The sequence below is a fragment of the Melanerpes formicivorus genome, unplaced genomic scaffold (assembly GCF_026170545.1).
Source record: "Melanerpes formicivorus ecotype bairdi unplaced genomic scaffold, bMelFor1.0.p_v2 SCAF_22, whole genome shotgun sequence".
In the NCBI taxonomy this organism is placed as follows: domain Eukaryota; kingdom Metazoa; phylum Chordata; class Aves; order Piciformes; family Picidae; genus Melanerpes; species Melanerpes formicivorus.
This window is the reverse complement of record NW_027142374.1, coordinates 10,567,418-10,594,773: the sequence shown is the minus strand read 5'-3', so window position 1 is coordinate 10,594,773 and position 27,356 is coordinate 10,567,418. Positions and strand designations below refer to the sequence as shown.

The 27,356-nt window shown below is 47.9% G+C and overlaps 2 protein-coding genes across 10 annotated transcripts in view; both read right to left on the bottom strand.

Moving 5' to 3' along the window:
* Positions 1-673: 673 nt before the first annotated feature.
* Positions 674-9,061, bottom strand: NKRF (NFKB repressing factor). 2 transcript variants are annotated; one of them, XM_068152141.1, is made up of 3 exons: positions 8,618-9,061; positions 5,155-5,276; positions 674-3,024 (listed from the first exon to the last, which is right to left on the bottom strand). In XM_068152141.1, exons 1-3 carry the CDS (start codon positions 8,860-8,862, stop codon positions 1,034-1,036), a joined length of 2,358 nt encoding a protein of 785 aa, XP_068008242.1. In that variant the 5' UTR covers positions 8,863-9,061; the 3' UTR covers positions 674-1,033. The 2 variants fall into 2 exon arrangements, with proteins under 2 accessions (XP_068008242.1, XP_068008243.1); XM_068152142.1 differs by lacking the exon at positions 8,618-9,061 and adding an exon at positions 5,387-5,448.
* Positions 9,062-9,706: 645 nt separating this feature from the next.
* Positions 9,707-27,356, bottom strand: part of SEPTIN6 (septin 6) — a 30,093-nt gene continuing 12,443 nt past the window's right edge. The window contains exons 3-11 of one of the 8 annotated variants that reach the window (XM_068152138.1): positions 25,826-26,021; positions 24,503-24,689; positions 24,115-24,276; positions 19,455-19,551; positions 19,032-19,200; positions 18,400-18,532; positions 17,563-17,753; positions 15,764-15,787; positions 9,707-10,641 (exon numbers count right to left, since the gene is read on the bottom strand). In XM_068152138.1, coding sequence (XP_068008239.1) covers positions 15,784-15,787; positions 17,563-17,753; positions 18,400-18,532; positions 19,032-19,200; positions 19,455-19,551; positions 24,115-24,276; positions 24,503-24,689; positions 25,826-26,021 — 1,139 coding nt within the window. In that variant the 3' untranslated portion in view covers positions 9,707-10,641; positions 15,764-15,783. Of the gene's footprint in view, positions 12,068-12,123; positions 13,189-15,630; positions 15,675-15,763; positions 15,788-17,562; positions 17,754-18,399; positions 18,533-19,031; positions 19,201-19,454; positions 19,552-24,114; positions 24,277-24,502; positions 24,690-25,825; positions 26,022-27,356 lie in introns of those variants that run through there. The other 7 variants (XM_068152139.1, XM_068152140.1, XM_068152137.1 and 4 more) reach the window with 7 other exon arrangements.

Sequence of the window (27,356 nt, the reverse complement as noted above, 5' to 3'; positions counted from 1 at the left end):
ATCACACATCAGAGCAACACCAGAGAGTTTACTCGTGAATCGCCCTTGACATACACAAGCACAGGTGCAGTAACGGAGCACAGGTTTGACTTGGCTTGGGATTAGAGAGCTTATATTTAAAGTCAAAAAAAAAGAAGGAAAAAAAAAAGGAAGTTATGTAACAGTCCCCAGAAGCTACAGGAGCATCTCTGAGCGTGGGTTCTGCGCTTACCTCCAGCGTTCATGTCACACTTCACCATGGCATCTACGCATCCAAGCCGTGCTGCGAGGTGCAACGCCCTGGCATGGTCTCAGTCCAACGCGCTGACACCTGCGGTGCACTCAGCCCCTCTGAGTCTGGCAGGCTCAAGGCGGACTCCTGCGAGCAGAACTTCACTGTTGGGCTGGTGCAGGACATCAGAGGACATCTGGTGCAGAGACAAGCCCTTGCTGTCTGTGTTCCTCAAGAGTGAACACAGTGTTCCCAGATTCCTTTTCTCTCACAGAAAGTGGGACAAATCCTGTGGTGGTTTGGGTTTTTTTTTTCCAGAAATAAACTTTTATTTGTATCGTTATTAATACCAACTTTACATACAGGTTTACACTCCCAGACTGCATTTTCTCACCTTTTTATTTCATTTCATTTCAGCTTTTTTTCCTCTTTTTTGTTTTTTTCTTTTTTGTAAAAAAAGGCTTCTTTTTTTTTTTTCCCCTCCCTTTCCTTGGGCAAGAAGAATAAGGGAGCCACAATTTTAAATGGTGTCAAATTCCTTCTCCTTGGACATGTGTTTTTGCTATTACAAAACTATTAAAATGTGAAGGAACAAGTAATATCAAAGACACACAGAGTGACAGCACTACTGCTTTTGGGCTGTGCTAACACACTTGGACAGGACTCTGCCACTTCTCATCGCCTAACAACGGTTCAGAAGTTATATTAACGCAGCAGCAGACTTCAGCGCTAATATAACCCACCGGGAGAACAATGCAGCATCTCTCTCTTTAATGCAAGTATGCAGGAAGCTCAGACTCTGGTGAAATGGGACCTCCGGCCTCAGTTTGCCTGAGGCATGATAAGCTCGTAATGTCCAACCTGGCCTTCCTGCTTCAGCTGGTCTAACAGATCCTCCTTGCGTCGCTTCCTGCTCACCACCAAGTATCTGTTGTGCCCCTGCCCGTGGGATTTACTTTTCAGACCGTATCTCTGGGCGATCTGATGTATCTGCTTGCGTTCATCCATGGTCAGTTCTCTAGAGAAAGTCAAGTCAATGTGACTGTCTGAGCGTGCATAGTTCCGGATGATCTCCTCAATATCTCTCTTTGCGATTCTGTTCACCCTTTCTACATCGAGCCCCAGCCCCTCCCTTTTGAACTGCTCCTTCACAGAAATGGGCTCTCTGATTCCTTCCCCGTCCTTCCCCAGGCCACCGCCCGTCCAGCCCATCTTTCTTAAAATCTGGTTCCCGATGTTGTCTTCTTTGATCTTCTGTTTGAAAGCCTCCGCTGCCGATCGACCCCGGATCTCGTTTCTGGAGATGACGTCTTCGACGGTGCCTTTCTTCAGGTTATTAACAACAGTTGGCTGAGTCTTTTTGAGGATTTTCACGGCCTCCTCTGCTGCCTCATGCTTGACAGATTTCTTCAGCCCGACCGCTTCTGCGATGAACTCATCTTCAAGCATCACCTTGCACTTCCATCGCATGCCAGTCATCCTTTCAAAGACGTACTCCACCGTCATCTTGTTGAACTGGGCGGTGTCATTCAGCGTGCACACTGGATTGGTGGAGTTCTCATAGATCACCAGGTCCTTCAGGTCCTTCTTCCTCCCAGAGCCCCGCGACGAGCAGCCCACTTTCTGAACCTGCGTCACTTTGATGGCTGCTATATTCGACTGCATCTTCTGCAGAATTTTCAGTGCCTCCTCGGCTGCTGCATGCTTGCTGGTCTTCTTAGTGCCAAACCCCTCGGCGAGGCAGTGATCTTGCAGATACACCTGACAGCGCCACGAGCGGTTGGGCATTAACTCGTACTTATACTCCACAGACATTTTGTTGTAGGAGGCAGAATTGTTAAGGATCCCTATTGCGTCGCTGGCGTTCTCTGTGAGGACAAAACTAGTCCAGTGCTTGGTGGTAGTAGTGGAGCCTTTCGCAGACTCAGTACCAGGCTGCACCGGGACACAGTCCCTGTTGGCAGCTACAAACTCCTCGTGAGGTTTGAGGGCAGGAGGGAAATCTGAGCGACTCATTCCCGCCTCACACACCACCAAGTCCTCGTGATAGATGTGCTTGAACTTCCGCTGAACAACTCTAACTTCCACAGTCTTCTTCAGCAGCTTGACTGCCAGCTCTGCAGCTCGATCCCTCGATCCGTTTTTGCTGCCGGCGTAACCAGTGGCCAGGTAGACATTCTGACATCGCACTTCACAAGCAAAGCCATCTGTTAGGAGCTTCTTGCTCTTGGGGAGGTCAGCAGGGGCAATCTCTTTCAGAGGAACATAAATATACTCAGGATTTGTCTTGCATGCCTGAATGGAACGTGTCAAAAGATAGGTAAAGTTAATTTTTTCAGTCCCCGTGTTTGTATCTGGGTTAGAAAGATTTTTCCAGACAGCTGCTGACAGTTTCTCAATAAAACTCTGCTTCAGCGCTATAGCTGATGGAGGGAAGGTCTCTGATGCAGACTGGGCAGCTGCAGGAGAAACAGAAGCCTGCAACGTGCCGCTCGTGCTAGAGTCCACACTATTCACAGCCTTCTTGGCTGCTGCTGCTGCCGGGCCGGCAAAGCCAAACCCAGCTGAGCTGGAGAGCTGAGAATCCGCCTCCTGTGCACCCACAAAGGAATTTGTACAGTTTTCAACTGGCTGTGCTATGCTGTTTGTGTTTGCCTCCTGGTTCACATCCTGCCTTTGGTTATTCACAGAATCTTCCTTCTTGTCATTCTTCTCAGCACTGGTGACAAAGTGTATGGGTTCAAAACGTGGTCGCACCCGGAACCTGGGGACCATCTTTTTGGGTGGTTCAGCAACCTCTTCTGGCTCTGGATCTATGGGGTGGAAGAGATTGTAAGATTACCAATATGTGACATGACAGGAAGACAGTGTTCTCACAGAGTGATCTCCAGGCAGAGTCTGCAGGCTCCTAACACAGGATTTCCCACTTCACAGCCACAAACCAGAAGGTTTCCTTCCAAAGGCATTCCCAATGGATCAAATAAGACCATTCATTCCCTGTGCAGGTCACTACAGTGGTATTCCCAGCTCCGTAACTACCCTGCACAAATCTCCACATATTCAGTTACAGGGATTTTGGGTCTGAAGCACTTGTTCTGCCCTCATCATTGCCCACTGAACCTATCCAGTCATTTCTGAAGTTAATCCCTTCAAAGTTACCAAACCAAATAAAAACTATGGCCACTTAGCCAGTCCACCAGATCAGGACTCAATCCTTGTCTCTGACGCTGCCACAGGGCTGCAGGATGATCTCAGATAAATGACTTTATCTTCAGACCTTCCCATTTCATGGGGAAACACAGTGATACTGAACCCTTCCTTCCAAAACACAGGGCTGTTAATGACACTGTTAACACAAGCATATTTTCTGTCAATGTAACTCCCCTGGGCTAAAGGACACCAAACACAGAGCAATCTGCCCAAGCCTCAGGTGACAGCTGCAGTGGCTGGGAGGCCCCATGACACATCACTGGTAGACCTCTTGTTTCTCAACCAGAATAAATGCAAATGAGGCAGCATATCCTGCAACACACAGCCTCTGCAGAAAATGAGAAGCAAGCAGCTGATAAGTCAATGTGTTACGTTACAGAGATGGTTATACAAGACTCCTCCTGCGAAAGATTCAGCCCCCACACACTGAAGTGGTAGGTGTGTGTAATTTCATCAGAGGAGCAAAAGGCCACCTCAGCATTTTGGAACGAGCTGCCTAATCCAGTGCCAATGTGTGCAGCCCTAGCACAGGTCAGACAACACATCTGTCTAGACATGGCACTACTACAGCATATTTATCAGAGCCTAGTTCACTGCAGATGAAAACAACATTTGGCATGCAGCACAAACAGACCTTCACATAAAAGCCAGGTGACAAAGCTCTTACGTCACATACTTCAGCCATCAGTCTTGATGAATGACAGCAAGGCTCAGTTTGGTGTTCCGATGATTGCACTGCAGCAGCACCTAAAGGCTCTCACCAGCAGAACAGCTCTGTATGCTGTCTGTGTAACATGCAAGAGAGAACCCTTCCCTGCAGAGCTGCTGCGTGAGAGACAGACAAAACAAGGGAGCAAAGTAGTATTTTTCTCAGTTTAGCAGCTGGCACATGGAAGCACAGAAAGACTGCTGGGTGTCACAATAAGGGCAGATACTTTGGCAGAGGAAGAGATGATACCCAAGCCTAGAGCAGTCCTGTGCCATCTGACCATCTGTGTTGTAAACAGCCAAACTACAGCCCGACGCTGCCTCGCAAAGCAAGGGCTGCCTGCTCACATCCCTACCTGCTTCTGCACACATGAACAAACCCCCCGTGCCCAGAGACAGCAGGGAGCTCTGAAGGTGCTGGAGAGGAGCCAGTGAACGGAGCTGTTGAACTGCCAGCCCCCCCTGCCTGCTGCATTTCCTCCACTGGAAAAGCTATCGCTGGAACACTGACCCTTAACACCATGGGACCAGGCTGACACGCACAGGACTCCACAGGCCCAGCAGGGAGAGAAAAAAACAGTTTAAATTACCTCTCCTCAATGCTCCAGGCAGGTCAAAACTAAAAATCAATACCATGAGCTTTGTACCTCCATGCACAGGTACAACCCCTTCTCAGCTTGGAACATCCCCCTCTCCACAGTGAAGGACAGCACAGAGGTATTTTGTTACACAAATTCAATTCCCTATCCCTAGAGAAAATCAATTTCCTGGTAATTTCAACGAGAAGCCACACCTTCTTAAGCAAAAAGAGAACTCTGCATGAATTATTTACACCCCACAAGAGGGCAGAGGAGAGGAAACAGCTGTGATCTAGCAGAATACATCATGGTCACTTCTCTTTAGTCTGTTGTGCTGGCTGTCTCGGAGGTGGCCCCAAGGCACAGTGCTCTCCCCACGCTCCACCACTGCCCACCCAAGGGTGCCAGGGCAGGGGGTCTCCTTTGGCACAGGGCAGAGATACTCACCGTCAGATGGAGAGCGGTGTCTTTTTAGCGTCTTGCTGGGGACCAACTCATACGACCTCACTTCCCCAATGTCAATGCCTTCAGCCATCTTGAGAACCTTCTCCATGACCTGCATGCCATATCTGTGTGGATTTAACAGCAAAGCACTTCAGAAGGGGTCCCACAGGGGCAACATACACACACAAGCTTTTATTATGCAGAACAAGAACCAAGGCTGCCCGAGACACAGTACCTGGTGCAAGGCAGATGCTCCCCCTCATTTTGCTGGAGCATTACCATGGGGCTTGACATGCCATAGCTGGTTTGGTGCTGGCAGACAGCCTGCACACCTGACAACAGCTACCTGGTTCTAAGTGAACCCATCTGCAAACAAGAAACCTGCAGCCAACAAACCAATAGTGTTTTAAATTAAAGTATCTGTCAAACTGTAACTCTGGCAGAGTACTGGAATACAGGGTGCGTGGAGAACTCTCTGTGGGCATCACAGAGTCCTTGAGCTAAATACAGGAGCAACTGACTAGCACTGAAGTCTCGTCTGGGTCAGCAACCACAGGACACACGTCACCAATACTGGAATCACAGACATCAGATGACAAAGGCACTGCTCAGCCTTTATCGACCACTCTAAAAAGCCCTACTCATCTCCAGCTTGGTAGCTGTAAGTGAAACGTTTGAAATCCCTCAGCCACGAGAGAGGTGAGGAGGCTGTAACTAGCTCCGTGCAAATCCTGGCCCTGCCGCAGCACGCTCGTGGTTCCACACAGGCAGGACACACACTGCACATCTCCATCACTCCCGGCCTCACATCCCTCACCACCTTTTTTTCCATTGCTCCAGGGATCTGTCACATGTTTTTAGGCCACACTGAAGCTGAACAAGAAAAAACCCCAAACATTTCTAACCAAGGAGAGCCTACAAACACAGCCTCAACCTAGTCTGACAGCTTCACACTGTGATTCAGAAAAGAGAAAAAGCACCACTGCACCTGTTCTGTGGTGTGCTCACCTTCAAAACTCCAAAAGCATCAGGTCACACTGCCCATGGACAAGAATCCACAACTATCCTCACAGCCAGTGCTTCAATAACTGGCACCAGCTTTTCAGTATCACAGTATCACCAAAGTTGGAAGAGACCTCAACGATCAGCGAGTCCAACCTGTCACCACAGACCTCATGACTACTACTGTTCCAAAAGCTCTGGAAATCTACTTCCTCTCCACTCAAGAAATGCCCTTCCTGCTCCTGATTCAAAGGGCCAGGCAGACACTGGATCTATTTCAATTACTGGGTGAGAACTCTGAGCACACACTTAGCGCAGTCCCAGCTTCACCTGCAGGCACCCAGCACAGCTCAGCCCCCAGAGGAGACACTGTCAAAAGGGACCAAAGGCAGGTGGACAGTGGTGATACCCCCATCCTCCTGCAGAATGAAGCAATGGTGAACTTCTGTTTCTCTCTAGAGGGAAGACTACAGTACATGGGAACAGAAAGAATGATACCCTTTTCCAGCAGGGTTAGATTTGACATGACTGTCACTCTTCTTCACAAGGGACAGAGATGTCTGGGGCTCAGATTTCTGCCCAAGGGAAGATCAGCCTGTCCCAGCATATGTTTGTCTAACCCAGCCTTAGGAATCTCAAGTTGTGTGCCCTAGACATGGAGGCAAAAGAATCCCATGCCTCTAATGTCTAAGTAACCTCTCCTGGTGTAACTTAAACACATTATCTCTCACCCTGATCCCAATAGCTGTGCAGCCACCTTTAACGTATCTGAGAGTACATGCAGCTTCTCTCATCCACCTCTAAACTAAATGAATCCTGTTACTTAACTCCTTCCTCACAGACCAAGTTTTCTAAATCTTATGAACATTCTCCAGATCACCCTCCAGCAGAACACTCCCACAGATTTCACCTCTGATTCTATTTACTCTGATAACCAGGTTGCCTTCAGCTAGCAAGTAATCAATGTTAAAACCAAACCCAACCAACCAACAAACCACAGCCCCAAAAACCCATATGCAAAAATCAAAATACTTCAGAGGAAAACAACAAAAATTCCTCAAACTCTGAAGCTATTCACTTGATACAGCAACAGCAGCTCTCCTCCCAAGCAGCAAAAGCCAGTTCCAAAGAAAGCTGTGGGTCTTCTCCCTTCCCCAGACTGCTCCAAGTAAAGCTGTCCACTGCTCCTTAACAGCGCAGTGCCTTCACTGTGCCCGTGTGGTGCGTTCATGTCAGTGCACAGCACAAGCTTAGGGGAAGCAGCCCCACTGCTAACGGCTCTGCGTTCTATCAGGCCTGAATTTATCACTCGTGTCTACCCTGCGAGTCATAGGTAGAGACAGATGTTCAGCAGGGAAAGCATGAGCACTTACAGGCTTAAACTGCATCTTTTAGGATTTGAGATCTTGCCACACAGCTCTTCACGGCTGTTATCAGCGCCCTCTAACTATATTATGGCATCGATTCCCAAAAGCACTCTCACAGAGGCAGCTTTCCATTAAGACAGCACATAAACACATTAAGATGAGCTAATGGACCAAAGAGAGTGTATCTTAAGAAGACGTGCTCAATTTTAACATACTACTCGAGCTTTACAATTGGAAGCTGGTTTAAAACTACATTCAATTTTGGTGTTTGCAGAACAGAGTAATTTAGTCCTTGGACAAGCAAAAAACACGGGAATGTGCAGATCTACACTTAAAGATGCTGACCTGGCCCTGCAAAAATAGCACAAAATATTGTCCAAGGAGGCTTTGGGACAGCAACATTGATAAAAGTAAAACCGTATGTCCTTCAGCGTTTACAAGCTCCTCTGTCACCATACAGTCTGTGGAAGTTAGTCGCAGAGCAGCTGCTTCTGTCTTTAAACCTTCCGTCCAGTTAAAAATAATCACAACACCCCAAGCGCCAGTGGGGACACGGGTGACGCTTCTGCAGATCCCCACAGCCTTGCCAGTTATGGTGCAAGGGTTTCTGCACCTTAACGTAAGCCTGAGGAAGGAAAACCTCTTCCATTCACCAGGAGCTATGTCTCTCAGAAAAGCTGAGCTTTACGGGGGCTGTGTAGGCTGTTTCACGCTTAGAGGGATACCTCCTCAAATTACAAAGCACAACGCCACGTTTAACGAGTCCTCAGGGTGGGACATGAAGAACTACTTTCAAAACACATCTATTCTCTTTCAGGAGCTTGCTCTCCTCCATACACAACTACATACACACTGGGGAACAGAAAACTCTCCGGAAACCGAGGATCTCCTGCACCAGCTCCTGCTGTTCCAGCTCTTCTGAGACACTTTTTAACAGGCAGCTGGAGGCGAGACTGAGCCAAGCGGCTCGGGGACCCCAGCGGCTCGGGGACCCCAGAGCGGCCGACAGCGGCCAGACCGCCCCAAGGCCTCTCTCAGGCCCGACCGGTGCAAGCACCCTCGACAGCACGGTGTGGGTATATCCGGACAGGCCTCACCTGCAGCCCATGAAGACGTGGTTGGTCCAGAGGACGGAGAGCGACAGGAGCTGGTCGATAGCGGCGCCAGGGTAGCCGTGGAGGTGGCGGAGGATGAAACGGCGGCGCAGCCCCCATTGCCGCTCGGTCTCGTTGTACTGCCGCCACTGCTCCAGCACCGAGTCAGGCACCGGCTCCGGTTCAGGCTCCGGCGGCGCCATGGCGGGCGGCGGCTCGGCGGACGGTCCTACGTTGTTATGCGCCATCCTCGCCGGTGTACGCCGAGCAAAAGCGTGCACGGCGACGGAAGCGGCCCGGGCGCGCCGGAGGGGGCCAGGCCCCACGTGCGGACCAGGCCGCGGCTCACTGCGGGCCGCGGGGGAGCGCCGGCCCGGGCCGGCCCCAGCTCCCCCGCCCCCGCCTCGGCCTCGGCCCCGCTCCGCCCCGCCCGCCGCGCCCCCTCGCGTGCCGGTGTGGCGCGTGCTCCCCCCGAGTCGCACGGAGCGGCCCGGCCGGCGCCGCGTCACGTGGCCGGACGTCACAGCAGCGCGAGACACCGCGAGAAACTGATGTCTCTGCCATGCGCCCTCTGGCGGCGGGCCCGGGGCGGGGCGAGGGGGATTGGGGGGGGGGGGGGGGCGCGCGCAGCGAAGGCGGGGGCGGAGCGTCCGTTCCTCCCAGGGCTGTCTCTGAGTGCTGTTCACGTAGCACCTCTCTACTGGGTATCGAGCTGCACGCGTTTTCCTCCCTTCACTGCGGGCCCGTTTGCGCGGTGGTTCCTTTGTGGGGCCCACCGCAGGCCAGGCTTCCCCGGGGCGCTTCTTGTAGCAGGCAGCGTACCGCTCGGTGCAGAGCCGCCGTTACTGGTGCAGGCTGGCTCTGCTGGTGGGGCTGGCCCGGAATAGAGCCGCGAGGCGGCGAACAAGGCCGACAGGGAGGCTTCTGCCCCACAGGCAGGGAAACCCGCCGTCAGCACCGCCCGCCCTGAACGTGCTGGCTTTTCCTTTTGGGTAGCCGCCTGTAGAGCCTCTGACTCGGCGCTGGGCTGGCCTGGTTGCTTGTATTCCTTCAGCCCGGGACGCAGGAGCAGCAAACACGACAGCAGGCACACAGGCTTTCCTATTTTTTATTTAAAATGTACATTAAAGTTAGAAAGGTATGGGGCTAAACAGTGCTGGTTCTTCAGCGCTTGTTGTGTGAGTGCAGAACTCGGTGCGGCTCTGGCGCGCTTCCATGTGTACAAAGGGAACAAAACGAAGAGCGTGGAGGAAAGACGGCAGCTGGGGAAGCATGCAGGGAGCAGAGCGGGACGGAGGAGCGGGAAGTGCAAAAGCTGGCTCCAGCACACTCTTGAGGACACTGCACCCTACTCGTAGGGCATTCAGATGGATCCTTTTTATACCAGCCGCCAGCTAGCTGTCTGCTAACTTTTACCTAACTTTAAGAGGAGGTTTAGTTACCAAAGTACCACTTGACCTACATCCACCAGCCGATGGGGGTTATTTAATAAGGTGGTGAGACACAGGAGGACACCAATGGAAACACACAGTTCTTCTTACTCCATTTGTTTGTTAAAATTAAATACTTCGTGGCTGCTAACAGAGGAAATTGCACCGTGTTTATATTTGATTCTGAATGCACAGTTTCCATAACCAAACAACAGCATACTGAAAATACTCCTCAGGCTTCACACCTCGTGGAAGCCCGTGACATTTATATTAATAAAGACAAAATTAGGGGAAAAAAAAATGCCCATAACAATGTTTGAAAATGTATTCGCTACATTGTTAGTCTCCACATCACGTTTCTGTTGCTTTTCAAAACTCCAAGCAATCAGTTCCCCCCTCTTACCCTGTCTTGTCACACAAATTACAAGACACTTCAACTTTAGATACCATGCAAGTCAGTAAAGGAGCTTCTTTCCAAAACACTAACACTGAAGATTTGTTCCCCCCCTCCCCAGACATAGGACCCTTTAACTCTTCTAGAAGTGGCAGTCTTCTCCCTCAGACCCAGTGCAGCTGGCGAAGACAGATTAAAAAAAGCTACAGAGAGAGAAAAGGGGAAAAAAGAGAAAAAAACAGAGGATTAGCAAAAAAGAGGAAGACAATCAAAAAGCAGGAAAAAGAGATGCAACATGAAAACAGCTGACAGAGGAGAGATGGAACCTCCTTGTGGTACTTCAAGTACTTGAAGGAAATCACATTAAATAGAATTTTCTTTTGAAAGAGTCCTTAAAAAGCCTTTACCATAACTTTAAGTAACATTTTTAATACAGCAAATAGCTAGGAAGAACAACCAGTGACCTGCAGCATGGTGAAAAAAGGCCACATTAAATGGTCCTTTTAACAGATAATCTAGAAATCACTGACAGACTGATACTGGTGTTGGGAGCAGGCTAACGTTCAACAGTAAGGAAAGAAGGAAATACTCAAATTATTTTAACTCGCTCAAAAAAAACCCCAAACCACCACCCACAAAACAGTCAATGACTTTCATGGGAAATAAAACTGCAGTTATGGTGAAACAGAACACCTGAGGAAATACAGTGCAATCAAGAGCTACATGTAACTGCCTTGATTGCTGAAAATGGAGGCCAGATCATCGTTTGATCCGGTTAAGGTTTGCTGCTGCTGTGAGCAGAAACTGTTTGTGAGCATCGCCCTTTCTAGCCACATTCTCAGCAACAGCTTGAATCAACCAGCATGACATCTCAGCTTGGTCTGAGATGTGCTTATCTTCCAAAAACCCAGCATCTGAAGGGGTTTTTTTTGGTAGCATGCATCCTGATCTTTCAGTGGTGTCAGGACGTGTGGGTTCACCCACATACAGGGAATTGAACCCGCACACAGTGTGACTGAAGGATCAGGGTCACAACAAGCAAGTCTGAAATGGAAGTGAGGATTACATGCTGGTCTTCAGGTAGCATGAATTAGCAACAGAAGAAAAATAAAAGCAAATTAAAAAAAAGGATAGATGATGTCATGAAAATGACAGAAAGCACTAAGAGAAAAGCATGTTTTTCTGTCTCGATTGTGCAATAATCAAACTAAGGCGGTGGTGTCACTTTAACATCACCAATAAATAATTTGAACTGTGTTGTTATTTTGCCAGCAAAAATAACTCACAGAACTTATTTCCACATTCCTTATTTATCTGGATGGAGAGGGACCAGGAGAAAGGGAATCTATTAACGGAGGGGGGAAATAAGATTGTAGACTTTAAAGTTGCAGCATCCAAAACCTCGTTATGACTGTTTTTCACATGGTTTAACAAAAGCAGTAAGCACCAGCGCACAGTACAGACGGAATCACAATGAGGATATAGGAGAAAGCAAGGGTGACACCATGGAAAGGTCACAGCTGAAATGCTGTCATGTTTTATTAGACCCTCCGATTTAAACAAGTAAATGAAGGTCCATTCCAGCCCATTGCATTCAGGGGTAATTACTCAGTACAGAGCCATGGGTTACTGTAAAAAAAAGGGCAAAGAAAACAAAAAACAAAAGAAGTAAATGTTAACCAGAATTCACTGTCTGATGAAGTCTTTATTTAAAAACAAAACTCATCCAGCAATACACAGAGAAGACACCTGCAGGCGAACCACCGTTGCACTTGGGCAGGGTGATCTCCTGGCCCCAGTGAGGAAAACATCCTCCTCCTTAGTGCAAATCATGCAGTGAAACAAGGCTTTTGCTGAATAGAAAATGTGGGAAGCAACCTGCCAGCATCTGCCAAACAGATGCCAAATAGAAAAAATAAAGGCAATACTTTTTGCATTAAAACCAGACATGGTTGGAATCACTGAGAAAAAGTCAAAGACACATCATCATCTTTCTTCACAAACACTGATATGTACAGCAAGGTGACCAGCTTTCCCTGAGATTGGATCCAGGATGTGCATCCAGGCCAGCGCACTGAGAAGGAGGCAACGCAAGAGATCCTTCGTGACCCCTGCAGCATTCAGAGAACACTTAGTTGCAAACCGTGGATCCAAGTTTGAGAATCCCCCAGGCCTGGGGACTAGAGATTTGGACTCAGGCCCATGCCTGTGAGGATGGTTTGCAAAAATTACTTGAGTTGCACACGGCAGCACGGGGGAGTAATGAGTAATGAGGGTTAGATAGAGCAAATGAAAAAGGGGAGAGGGCAGCCAGTCTCTCGAGACAGCACATCCCACCCCATGGCAGCATCAGGTTGCATTCACAGCAGTCCCACCGCACGGGCTAATTGCACATCACCAAGCAGCCCTCACACAGAGCGGAGGGAGACTAGAAGCTGAGCAGTTGAGAAGAGGGGACCCTGTGAGTGCCTTGTGAGCGCTGGGCAGCCTGCTACTGCCCAAAGGGGGAGAGGAATCAGCAATGAGCATCTCTTGCCACTTCCACATAGGCTATTGCTGAGTTCTTCACAAGAGCAACCATAGCCTGTAACAGCCAAGGGTGTGGGCTCTTGCTTAAGACAAAATGGTGAGTGCAGGAAGGGAGCAAGGAGTAAAGGTGAGCAAACAGGCACAATGGCATAGCTGCGTGTTAACTGAATGTGGGGCATTCGCTTCTGGAGTGAAGGGAAAGGTTCTACAGGAAACCCGAACTGAAAATGAAAGAAAAAGGCAGATTAATGGTTTTATGGATTAATGACAAAAAAACCCAAACCAAAACAAACCAAGAATATAAATGTTTCCTCACACACACACACACCAAGAAATGTTGCTAAGTGTTAATAAGGTTTAATTTGATTACAAAACATGCTCTATGCAGATGCACACATGCATACACGCACACATACTCAGCAGTGGGATGAATCAAACTTCTCTTCTGAAACAATCCTTTCACAGTTTTGCAGGCTACAGGACTCATCAACTGGGACTTGTTTGTGTCCCTGCAAAACAGTGGAGCCCTGCAATACTTCATGGATCAATATGGAGAGTGTTTTTCTGAATTCTGGAAAAGTACCACATATACATATTTAATTTAGCAGAGACAAATGCCCATTGAAAAAGGCACTATCTGCATTTGTATGGTGGGAACAAAGAAATTCATTGGATTCAAAGCCCAGCACACAACAGTGGACAGTTAGGAGGACTGTCAAAAGCAATTCAAAGCCAGCAAAAATCAGTAATGTTCACTCTAACTGCACTTTAGCTGTGCCTTCGTACTCGGCACCAAAGTGAACAGTGTTATTCTTTGAGCCTGATAAGCAGAGAATTGTTCATTTCATTGTTGTACAGCTACCACTGGCAGCAGAGACGTTCATTCAGCCAGGCTGCTCAAGACGACCGCAAGCTCAAGTCAGTGCAAGACCCTTCTGAAGCTCTTCTGTTAAGTGGAACGCCTCATTGAAATTAAATTCAAATGCCTCTCACTGACAATGTTATGTTTACTTGCTTTCCCATTTCCCTTGGTGGAGCCAAGAGAGAAGGAATCCTGGAATCAACTTTTCCCTATTTAAGGGCAGACCATACGTTAGTTTGGACTGTATCCTGGAGAGAATGTGAATTCCAGCTTTCCCTGCAGGGAGGGTAGACATAAGCTGAGTTTTTAGGGTGTTTTATAGTTAAATGGTGCTGTCCTGGGGTGCTGTCACCCCTTGCCTTGGACATCAAGTATTGCTGCTGTGTCAAGAAGCAAGACATTCCTGTGGGAGCTTTCTTTGTTCCTCTCAGCAGAGAATCAACCACAAATTAAAAAGGCTCAATTAAACACACTCAACCTAGCTATAAGTAAACCACTGTCATCAGCAGTTTAGCTAATAACCCTAATGAGGACACTGCTCTCCTGCCAGGCAGGTGCATTTCTCACACATCTTTGTTTCCATGAGCCTTCATTTCACAGTAGATGCTGCCACTTTGAACTGCACATACTTGCTTAGGGACAGATTTGTTAACCCTTTCATGCAACCTTATCTGTCCCACAAGCCTGCCCGTGGCTATATGGCCACCTTATGTCCCTGCTCACACAGACACTCTGGACAGAGTCCCAGCAACTGGAGCAGAGCAGACTCACAGCATAACACCCCTAACAGGGCTCTGCTCAGTGGGAACTCTCCATGCCTCAGCAAAACTCTTTGGAAACTCGGATGCTGGCTTTATTCAGGGGCAAAGGCCCTGGCATGCTTTGTGGACATATCTGAATACAGCCCTCTTCTGCCTCCAGCCTTACTCTAGCTGTGGGCACAGTTGGCAGAACTCCCAGAAGTGTGGGTTTGTGGCTATCTGCTATAACTGAACATCCATCCATGGGTGACCCAACTGACTTTAAAATCTCATGAAGTCTCAGTCTATCCTGAGAGCCTTCATTATCTACTAACTGCTCAGCCCATCGTCTACTGTGACTTTGGATATTCAACTGCAATAGTCATTAGGTATTAGTCTGGTTACTTGACAGTAGCTTCTTTAGTGCCCCCTCACCTACACACACATACTCATACACAAAGTTTGGTGATTCTCTGGTGCTCTGGGACAAAGGAAAGCTCTAGATTTGGTAGATTTTACTATCTGTTAGTATGTGAAGAAGGGGATACAAAATAGTCTTGCATCTACATCACCTGATCTGTCACCACAAGTTAACACTGTATCTTGGAGGGGTGGGAGGGAAGGAAGGAGAAGGGGAAAGACATTTTCACGGCTAGCTGGGTTCCATCATCAGCACCACATCTCCATGGCAATTGTTGCCATAGAATCAACATGGCTTATGTGATTAAAGAATATAATTTATTTCTAAGGGAATAAAGAAAGCTGAGCCAATAAAGTAGTGTAAGGTTTAAAAGAAGATCTAATCCTTATTTTCCCACGTTTCGTGTCCTAACGCAGTCTCTCTGCATTTTACTTTGCAGAATCTTTAAGGAAAAACTTCACTGCACTCTTTTTTCTACATCTGCATGTGTAGAGAGAGACTGGTGGAGCATGTACAGTAAGGGTGAAAGCAGAGGAAGACAGAGATAATACTTATAGGTTCCTAGGCTTGAACAGGCTCTGCTTTTTTAGGAACTGTAACCGATCCCACTGTGAGGTCCAGATTAGTGAATGACGCTTACCAGGACAATGTGCCTCATGCACCATGCAGCCAAACAGCAGCTAACTGTAAAACAGCATACATGTATGAGCTAATAATGATAATCATGTAACAACAACAAAAAAAGAAACTGAGTCATAATTAGTGCAACTTACAGAGCTTGGGTTTAAAAGAGTCACCTGTGAAAGAAAAAGGCTAGTGTACTGCCAGCTGCTAGTGAACAAGATACAACTAAGGTACAGCTTGTGAAATTCATGAATTGTTAGATATTTATGATCTAAATAGTGAAATGAATTATTAAGGACAGTTAGAGGAGAATATACAGAGCAAAGAAAGCAGAGTCATTTGCAACACAGCTGTTTTCCCAAACTTGACTCAAAGACTAATCTATCTGTCTCATGGAGTTTCCTGTGCCTTTCTCTGTCCTCAGCTGACAAGGGCAGTACCACTGTTTTTCCATGTGAAAGTGCTTGGTGTCAAGGAGCTCTGAGATCAAAACTACTTCTAGGAACAGAAATGTTACTTGGGCCACAGTGACTTACTGCTCATACTACAGGGCATGTTGTCTCCCTTTTCTGCATTCCTGACCTTGACTGATCTCAGGGCTGAAGTCTGCAGTCCTCAGTGCACATGTCTGAGGGCTCTAAGCATGAAAGAACTCAGTTGTGTGCTTCTCACACAGTCCAGGCTGGGGAGAGAAGTCTGTCCCCAGTCAGTCTCAGGCTCCTTGGTATGAAAAGGTATTAAAAACCCCTGAAGGTAATTCAAAAGAGCAAATCAAAATATGCAGTGGAAAAAAGGAATGGATAAAAAGTGCAGCATTAATTGCTCATTTCAAAAGAATGTTGACATTGATGCAGCTCCAGCTCAAAACTAGGAAGACTGCACCAGGGTCTCCTGGTTACTGGGTTTTTTCTTCTTCTATCTCATTTGATTTCAGGTTTAGTAGTCAAGGGCTATTTTTCCTGATGAACAGTCCTGCCAGCTCTTTGGGCACATGACATGTTGTTCATACTAACAACACTTCTCCATGTATTTAAGTGCACAGGCAAGACTTACCCTGGATTTGTCCCAGGGGTATGCAGAGAGTGGATTATGCCCACGGTATAGAAACCAGACCCCTTCTACCTGTGCACTGCTCTTTGTACACATGCTAAGGTGGCACAGCTCTCCATTCTGAGGAACACACCACAGTGAGAAGAAAACGAACTGCTCATTGCTAAGTGAGCCAGGACTCTTTCAGCAGTACAGCTGGTTGCTTTTGAGCAACTGCAGAGCATTAGAAGCCTGGCATGGGCACTGCAGACAGCCCAGATCACAGGACTCCCATCAAGGGGCTGGATCATGTCACACCAGTCCCTGGTAAGGGAAACTCATGCTAAAGCCATGCAATACCTCTCACTGTTCCTGTAGAGGGCCAAAAGCTGATTTAAGGCTGGAGAAGAGTACTAGCACTTACAAGGACCTAAGGTCTGTCTCCTCATTTTGCAGCCTTACATTTTGCATGTTCCAGAATTCAGACTACTAGTCTCCCTGAATAATTTCCACAGGGTAAGCTTTTTCCCAGCCTAAACAAATGTGGTCCTGAGACAAGACATGCTTCTCTATGCAGGGAGCAGGACATCCCTGCTACCCACACCCTAGCCTTGGCAGCCAGTATTGTTCTGCTTCATTACAAGCACTGACAGAACAAGGGAGAAGCAGGGAATAAAACCAAATTCATCCTTTCCCATGCTGACAGTGAGCAATGAGGGAGATTAACACTGCTCCCTGCTCTTCAGGATGACAGAAGAAGGTAAAATGCTTCCAAGCTACTGCTCAGCCTTACTAAGGATGAAATCTAGCTGCAAACCTTCCTCTCATAAGGACTGGCTAGAGAAAGATAGGAACACCCAGAAAAATAGTAAAGGAGAACAATTACCAAAAAGCAAACACCACTGGGTTAGCAACTTACTTTTTCCTTTCCTTATCTCTTTTAAGAGTTTGTGATCCTCCAGCTTGCTGAGCTTGAGACTGGAGCAATTCAGCTGCTGTCTTCCTTTGTTTAAATGCATTTACTTCATCATCCAGTGTCTTCTTCTTATCCTCTAGCTTCTTTTTTTCATCCTGATGTAACTTTTTCAGGCGATCAAACTTTTCATGCAGCTAGAGGGAAAGGAGAAAGGTGAGCAGAATCCAACACTGCCAGATTCTCCATTCCCAGGAAAAGAAGGAGGAAGGAGTCTGTAAGATCTGAGCCTGCAAGTCTCTGTTGAGCTCTACCTCTAGCCCCAAGCTGACACCGTGTAAACAAAGAGCAAAGAAGTCTCCTTCCACAACAGCTTACAAACCAGGGGGAGTTCTAGTGATGCACCATTGTAGACAACGGGAGAGAATCAGGACAGTGTAATCACAAAAAAACTAATCCATTTCCAGAGGTCTCCACATTATTTCTCTTTAAAGGTCAGTAAATGAAAGGATTTTTCACCATGCTAAGGAAGTTGTATGGGTCTATTTTTCATATAACAAGCTTCTATCAGGGGCTGCTTCTCTCACACAATTTTGCCACACTGCAACTCTCCATCAGAATCAGGACTATGGCATTTTCATGGTGCAGTAAGTTGTACACTACAAGCACCATTTACCCAGTTCTGTCCTACAGGATGAACACCTTAATGTGCCCCTGAGCACAAGTGAAACTTTAGACCTCTTGATAAGAAAGTCCTAAACCAAAAGTGCTTTGGCAGCAGCCATCTACTTGGTTTGAACCTGTCACTCACAACCATGAAGATACAAGTACTGCAGTCTTCACCTCTTTTTCAGCCTCTTTCAGCTCTGCTTCCTTTTCCTTGACCCTCTGGACAAACATTTGCCTCATTGCCTCTTCCTTTTTCTGCAGTTCCCCCAGAAACTCATTTCTTTTGGCTTCATAAGTTTCTTGTAAGCTAAAAAGAAAGGAAAATCCAGTGATATGACTTGAGACATACTCTGCTTCTGAAATCAGATCCTCACCATGAATATTACTTGCCCACAGCACATTTGCTACTCACCCACCCACATAGGCCCAAGGTCTTCCTTATCCAACCGTTTCTGAGGTCTGTAGGCTGTTGTCCTGTACTGTATGTTGAATGTTGGGCAATTTGAAGAGACCAGCTGGCAGCAAACACTAGTTCAGAGGAACACTGCTCTATCTCTGCAGCACAGACATTTCTACTCCTGCACTTGCAGCTTGTCACAGCCAGTCCTGCACACATCATCTGTATTTTCACCTTCTCTCACTCAGCCAGCACCTTTGCTGAAGTCTGGATTTATCTGACCTGGCAGGTTTTCTTGCTGCACTGGTTCTTTACATGCTCTCTCAAGGATACACACATACACAACACACAGAGAGAGCACATCCAGCAATGCCTGTCTCAAACTCTCCTGTCTTGTCCAGGGTCCTACCTGAAGGGCTTGCTGTCTGGATCAGTGTCCTTGAAACCCATCTCCTCCAGTTTACATCGCCGGTACAGCTCATAGTGGCGTGTATGGGTCTGCTCACGAAGGTCTTCCATGTTCACACGGATCAGCATCTCTCTCAGCTTCACAAAGTCACAGTGAGCTTCATTCTCCACTGTCAGAAGACATGATAAGAAGTAAGATGGGGGCAGAAACAAACATTCCCCACCTGTCCAGTCCTCCAACAAATTCAACAACCCTTCTGAGCAGAGAAACTACCACTATAGGCATGACACAAGGATTTAATGAAAGAATCACTCCCAGTGAGATGTTGAAAGTCCAAAGGGCACTTGCTCTTCTATGAGAGCTCCCTGCTTCCTAGCAGAAGTGTCACCATTCATGCCATGAAAATCCCAGGGCTCAACTCACCCTGCACCGTGCCCCAGGGGTACTGACGAGCTTTCATCATTTTGTTTCCTATTTTCAGCTCCTCCGTGCTCCCGATCACTGCAAAAGGCAAGTGGGCCTGGAACACATTTAGGGAGACCCAGATTGGTTCCTCTGAGCTCTGGCTGACTCGCCAGCACACAGAGATTAGCACAGCCACCAAGCAAGACAGTCATTATACACACACTATTCTCGGGGAGTCTAGTCACTGGCCACTAGCCCAAAACAAGCAGGGAGAAGGGAGGGTCCTTTTTGGAAACCTTGTTAGTGCTACCACTCAATATCCTCTACCTGGCTGATCCTCCCAGCCACAAGGTCTCAGGTGAGATGAGCCAGTGCAAGACTAGCATCAGAATGAGAGCTCGAACAACGTGCTGCGCGGCTCTGACTGCAGTGCTGTCCCAGGGGCTTGCCATGGCTGAGAACATCTGCACAAGCACAGAAGCAATAGAACAGGTCTTGGAGCCTTCTTGATTTTATGCCCTCCCCACTCCCTCAGCTCACACTGGAGCATGAGACAACTCCTTCTGTTGGATTATGAGGCTGAGTCCCTCCTTTGCCACCAGAGTAACAGCTCCTTCCTCCCTGCTTGCTTCGGGCCTGGTGAGGAAGGGTTGAACATGTCCCTGCACCAGGTCAGCCTCCACATCCACATGTGCCGTGAGGTCTGTCCCAGGCTGAGTTGGGAAGGATCCTGCATTCAACGGGGCTGTGCTGAGCCTGCCCCATGCTAACACTCCATAGGGCCTCAAGCTTCCTGTGGATGCACTGGAGCTCACCCTCAGCATCCCTCTCCCAAATCGTAGACTCATACAATGGTTTGGGTTGGAAGGGACTCTTCAAGCTGAGACTCACATTCCACAGAGTACCACTGTTACAAGGACCTGAAGGCAGACTAAGAACAAGAAGCATTTGCTTTTCAAAATCTCAGAAATAAACCCCAGTCACATACTTTTTGTCTTCTGCAGAGGAACTAAAAGACAGTGCAGGCTTGACACCTAATGTAGGCTCAGGAAGTCTCATCTTATACTCCCCTTTCCTCAACTCAGGCAGCCAAGCAAAACCCCCCACATACTGCTATCATAGTTTGCTGCATTTATCTGTTGTGCAATACCTGAGATTTCTCCCCACCTCCACTTGCTCCTGGGAACTAGACTGCATTCTGCCAAGCTGCAAAGAAGTCAAGTGCAAGGTTTCAGCACTTAAAAGTAAAGTTGCCAGCTCCCTGCACCCACCCCCTTCTGCTGAGTTTTGTGCAGTGACATTTCTTAGCTAGAGCTTTTCAAGTGTGCTGAGTTCTGGGCAATTAAAAAGGCCCCAGGAAGCCAATTATATGGAAGATCAGTGACCCTGGATTTCTCTCAAGAGCAGGTAGTGCAATTTTAATAGCACAGGTTATCTGAAAACTTGAACAAGTTCATCACAGCTGGTACCAGCAAGAGATTGCAGAGACCATGTCTTCTGCAAATACAGCAAAACTGCCTGCAAACCCTCACAGAGATAGGTGCTTCAGAGCCTGTTCCTTGGCCTCCCAGCTCTCACATGGGAAGTGTGCAGAGCAGCTGGGGCTGGTGGTCAGTCTGATGGGGCCATTCTGGGCCTCCTGCATCACTCTGCATGCTGAGTTACCTCTGCAAGCACGCTGACATGCCAGTGCCTGGAGGGACACAGGGTGAGGCCCCTGCAGGAGAGGCCAAGAAGCAGAGAAAGGAAAGTGGTCTGTCCTCCCATTTGAGGAATCTGACTTTCAGCAGAAGGCTGTCTAATTGCAAAGGGCAGAGGATACAAAAACTGGAGGAGAAGGAAACAAAGCTGTCTCAACTGGACAGCCTCCATACTGCAACATGAGGGAAGCTCTCCTCCAGAGCTTTCCAAGGAATAATTTGCCACCTCATTTCTACAAGCTATAGTGTTTTGTCTGCCTTCAAGACAGAACACAAAGAAGCAGCAGCAATATCTATGAACACTTCTGCACATAGGATCAGGAAGAATCATGAGTGGTCCCCCTGGAGCAGGTCCACTGCCTCATCACTGTCTGCAAACAGGCCTTGCATGTCCCATGGTATCCTGTTTGTCAGGCAGACCAATGGGGAAGAGGACTAGCAGAGACCCCAGGGCTGAGCAAGGGCCACATGCCAGAGGATCACAGAATGGTAGAGGTCAGAAGGGACCTCTGGGTATCATCTAGGCCAACTGCCTTGCTAAAGCCCTAGATCAGGTTGCACAGAAACACATCCAGGCAGGTTTTGAAAGTCTCCACAGAAGGAGACTCTACCACCTCTACAGGCAGCCTGTTGCAGTGCTCTGTCACCCTCAAAGTAAAGTTTTTGACCCTCAACTACTTTGTGAGGATCCAGAGCATGTCATACCATGGGGACATGCTGGCTACTGCCAGCACCAGGTGAGGTTTTCACCTGCTGCAGGGTTGGCTCCTCACTATGGGATGCACTGGAACTGGTCTGTACCTGTGTCCAAGTGCTGGAAACTCTGAAACTCCCCAGGTCCTCCACTCCACAAAGACGACAGCCTCCCCTGCAGTTCTACACAGTGCTATTTCTAGGGGAAAAGCCATCACAGTTCTGCAGCACCTGATGTTTCAGGGCCAGCCACTCCCCATCCAAGAGCACATTGCACCATGGCAATGTGCTCCTCACATATGACACTCTCCTCCATAGCCCACTAGAGCTGCCCACTTCTCTCCTTTTCTTATGCTGCTGCTTCTGGGTGAGAGCTCCCAGACTTCCCTGTTAGCTTATCAGACTGTCCATGAGGAGCATCCCATGGACAGTTTCTCTCACAGCTGTCAATGCTTTTTGCTTGCTTCATATCCAGGTCTCTTTGAGAGTGAAGAGGATTCCCAGGACTGAAGTAATAGGAGAAACTTGAGACAGTCAAACACTGTACTATGGCTACACAGGCACAACTTGAACCTCAACTCTCCATGGGCCCGGTCACTCTCAGTATCAAAGTCACTCCTTGCACTGTAGCAACTGTTTGGTAGTTGTCTTTGCCAGGGAGAAAGTGCTGGTGATTTCTATCAGCAAGGAAGTTCCAGCTCCCCTCATGTGGAGCAGCTCATGTGGCTTCATGTGGTTTCATTCAACTAGCAGGTGCAGGGAGAATATTTTAATTGGTAATTGGACTAATTCACTTAAAATGGAAAAGCCAATAGGGAGCTGAAAGAATAAAAGAGCTTGGTTTTCTCACTTCAGAATAAAACCCAGATGGGAAGAGACCACATGAATTCTGGACACTCTCTTCTCTGTACTTTTAAATATATGCTTGCTGGGATTCTTCAAAAGACCAAAGCAACTGTTCCAAGGAAAATCAGGACTCTCCTTCTGAAGATCTGTTTAATCTGATTATTTTCTAGATACCCCACTTGTTGCCTTTGTTCATGGTTAAAGCCTCTCCACAATGCCCTACAACTATTAATACTAGATCAGGACATGACATAAAAGCACAACAGCTAGACCTAAACCTGTACTTTGTCAACAGGAGTTAAGCAAACAACTTTTCCTATTTGATTGCTGTGAAAAGCCTTCTGGAAAATGGGAACATGGTCAGGATGCACTGCCAAAGGGACCAAGACATGGCTTCAAGGAGCCACAGGCAGCTCTGGAAATGCCAGAGCCAGAATGCAGGCACCCTGAGACACGTTTGACCCGAGTTGGGTGTTGTTTTTCACAGGACGCTGGTTCCGCTGTGCAATTCCTTTTCACAGGATCCTGGAAGTTCACTGGTGGTGCAGCATAAGGTGATGCATAGCACAGAAATCTAGTTAAATCCTTGAGCTGACTAGGGTTAGAAGCTGAGAAAGTATTGGGGGGCAAATGAAGCACTGTACTCACTCTCTACATACTCTGAAAGGGATCAAAACCAGATGTTTAGGGAAGAGAAGTACCACTGGGATGGACAGCCCTGTGAGTCCCACCCTTGTGTTTTATATCTCACATCAGCACTTGTATGCAGCTTAAGGGAAGCTGTTGCTCTAACCAGCCTCATTGTACCCCCCTGTCCAACCATTCTGACTAATGTCACCAGAGCCAACAGCCAAACCAGACCAAGGACCTAGCTAAGTAACTTGATTTGACAATAAACCAGCAACTCAGTGCAGACAGAAGTTCCAGAGACAGCCAGGTGAAGCACCTCTGCTGCAAGGATGACCACAGGCAACAGGAGACAGGGCTTTGCAGGCGTCACTGGCCCAGGAGGGCAAAACTATTTGGTGTGAAAAACACAGGCCAAGGAGCAGAGAGGTGCATGTCTGTGGACAGCCTGCCTCTCACACCAGACAGGTAATACCCATCTGATTAACACAACCCAGGACTGTCCTTGGCCTTGCACAGCCAGGCCTCACCATCTGACCAATTTCCTGTATGTCCCTCAACACAGAGGCATTAGGATAAGCAAGGGGTTAAAAGACAGTCTGTTTTCTGACTAGAAAAGCCCATCAGAGAAGCAGTAGCCTATCACAAGGCTCTGCTGGGCTAGGGTGACACTACAAGGATGGGATCACTGTAAAATCCTCTGGACACAAAGTAAAAGGGAAAACAGATTAAAGGAGCACTCCAATATGGGCCCACCAACCCCTACAGTAACAGTGCTGCTGTGGGAGAGGAGGAAGCACTCAGTCACTTACATTCATCGTCCCATTTATCTCTGCCACTGATTCATCATCTGTTGGGAACTGGTAGATCTGGACCCCATTACTGACCAGCTCACTTGTGATTTTGATTTTAAATTTGGTCAGCTCACTCTTGGAAATGGCATCAGATTTGGCAATGATGGGAATGATGTTCACCTAGAAAGAGAGAGAGTGATAAGAAGTCCTCAGCTTTGTTCCACAGTTTTTGCAAGTCTGCAACACAACTTTAAAGTGCTCAATAGATCTGCAGTGTTTATCTGCCGACCCAGCCAGCTCCTCTAGTCTAAGGGCCATTCGAGGTGGAGAGATGTGCTCTGGGAAGCCAGAAGCCTTTCAGTCACAGACATGGTGAGCCTGCCCAGTAAGAGTTAAATGTGCCTACCTTGCTGTCAAGCTTCTTCATTGTTACCAAGTCCAGGGACTTCAGCGAGTGGCCTGTCGGAGCAATGAAGTACAAGCAGGCGTGGATTCGCGTGTCATGGTAGTTGTGCAAGACCCTCTTTATCTTCAGCTCTTCTTGCAAGTAGGCTTCAAACTGAGCATCAATAAACTCAACAATGGGCTTATAGCTTTGTTGAAAGGAAAAAAAGTTATGCATCTTGCAGTCAGAGAGGTCAAGACAGTGATACTTTGTTCGCTTCTACAAAACAAACCGCCTGTTAGATTTCACTTCCCAAGACTGATCCTCCCCACCTCCCAAGACCGAACCTCTCCACCTCCCTTCCTCCCCACCTGCAGGAAATTTTAAAGTTGCACTGCTGACAAGGAGATGTGGTCCTACATCAGACCCTAGCAGCCTGTCTGACAAAACACAGTACTGGAGATCAAGCAGAGGGTGCGAGACACAGCATCCTCTCTAGGGAAAGTGGACTCTCCTACTTTGAAGTGTGAGGATGAGAGACTTTCAAAAGGATAATGCAGACTCGTTTGCAGCAGTGTGTAATCCTTGCTTGTGCTCAGAGTGAATGGCTTACTGCTCTCAGCTGCAGAACACATTTCCATTCTGCACTATCTATGTCTAGTGCTCTGGGGTAGAAAATCCCTGTGACTCCTTTGCAAGGTCATCTGAAGCACGGAGCCTGTCAGAATCACAGTGCAAAGGACATCAGTGCATCTTAAAACTGAAAAGATTATCCAGCAGATCCACAACAAAGCAAATCCCATCTGTGATGCCTCTGTGGAGATGCACTTTGGAGATGGTTTGAGGGAGCTGCACACCCTTTTATCACCATGCTTCAGCTATGCTGGGATGTGAGGTGCCAGAGATACTTCCCCAGGGTATCTCACTACACATGTACCATGCTTCCTTTGGCAACGTGGAAGAGCCCTGCCAGAAGCAGCTGTTAAGCCAAGCAGTCACCAGACCATGCCAGTGGTTTGATCAGCAGCTCATGGTCAGCAGAGCACAAAGAAAAAAGCACAGATGCTCTCTACACTTCCCACCAAAATAATTTGGGCAGAAGGCTTCCAGTAGGGCAGATACTGCTCTGGGAGCATAAGCAAAGCTGCTTTGATAGCCAGAGCAATGCTGATACACCACAGCCTCTGTCTTCTCCTCTGCCTGTCCTATGCCAAAGAGATGACAAGAACCCATGAGAAGGAAGGATGAAAAGCTTACAGCACAGTCCAGCCAAACTAGGGCACAGAGAGAGACCCTGCATGAGAAAACCAGGCCATGATACAGCCTCTCTCCCTTTTCACTCACCTGTCCTCTTTGTTGATCTGATCCCCAAAGCCCACTGTGCTGACAATAGTGAGTTTGAGGTTGACGTTGCTCTCCTGCAGGTCGTAGGTATTGGATTTCAGCTGGACCCCGGGCTGTGAGTGAGATGCTGGGTCACCTTCAAACTTGGTGTTGAAAAGTGTGTCCATGAGGGTGGACTTACCGAGGCCAGTTTCCCCTAGCCGAGAAAAAGAGAGTTGGAATGTTCTGTTGAACGTTAGTGTGCCTTGGCCTTTCAGCTTCCAAACATTAACAGGGGTGAAATTGCAGCAGATGAAAGCAGATGTCATGCTCCAAAGGGATCGTCTGGCCAGCAGAAAGCCACGTACAATGGGAGGTCTGTATTCTGGGCAAATTACATTTCACAGTCTAATGGCCATTAATCTTGTTAGAAAATGGAGATGAAAAGAGGTGAAAAGGCAAAGGGGAAAGCATTGCTCAGAGCCCACATAAACTCACAGCTACACTACAGAAGATGCTGTTTTCATTATGAAGTGGAAGGGAGAATGGGGCTCATTGCCATTTCCAACAAAAAGACGCTCCAGATGAATATGTCTCTAACAGGCAGCCACTGAAAGAGCCTCCTTCCATGTGGGAACACTGAGAGATGGTCCCAGTCCTACAGCAAGTTTTGCAGCTGGTTTCTTGTACCCCATCAGACTGAGTTGGAGGAGCAGCCTTCTAGACAGGGAGGGGACATTTTGTGTAGTATCTGATTTCCATGTCTTAGGGGCTGCACAAGCTATACAATATCTGCTTCCAAAAGTTCTGGAGCAGTGAACTGCTATTTGGATTCCATCTATCATCAGGGAACTACTTCCCTGTCTGAAAAGAAGAGACAAATCCCAGAGATCAGTCTCAAATTCATTTCAGATACATCCCAGGAAGAATGAAACAAATCCCTCATGCACTCTTTCCACAGGGCAGCCTCCCTTACCATGCTCAGAGACAGCTTTCCGAGCTCAAAGGACCTGACTTTGTGCTAAATCCATAGGCAGTCTGGTTTGCTGCCCTGTGAGGGCTGTTGTGTTTTGGGGAAATGGCAATTTCTGAGCTGCCCAGATGGCTTTTGCTGAGATTTCAGGATCTAGATGAACCCCACCCACTATGAAGACTGTTCCTCCAGCCTGCTGTGGGACCACAGCGAGACTGTCTGGCTGAAGCAGCCTTCCCCTCCCTCCTTGAACCCTCAGCTCCCAACCAAGACAACTTCCTAATTTTCCTACTCTGCTCAAAAGAGCTTCTTATTTTTCTAGGCTTAGAGCTCTGCAACAGATCCAAACTTGCATGAAATGACCAATTCACCAAGGGAAAACTCCTCCCCATCCTCTCCATCCAAACCTCTGAGCCTTACCCCTGCAAACAGGCAAATTCCTCACTCCTGGCCCCCAGAAAGGACTTCTCTCACTCCAGGCTGAAGTACATGACAGGCAGGGCAAACCTCCACTGCTCTGGGAGCTGAGTGATCTCCAACTGCCAGTTTCAGTATCAAGTATCTTTCCACAGGCAGCAA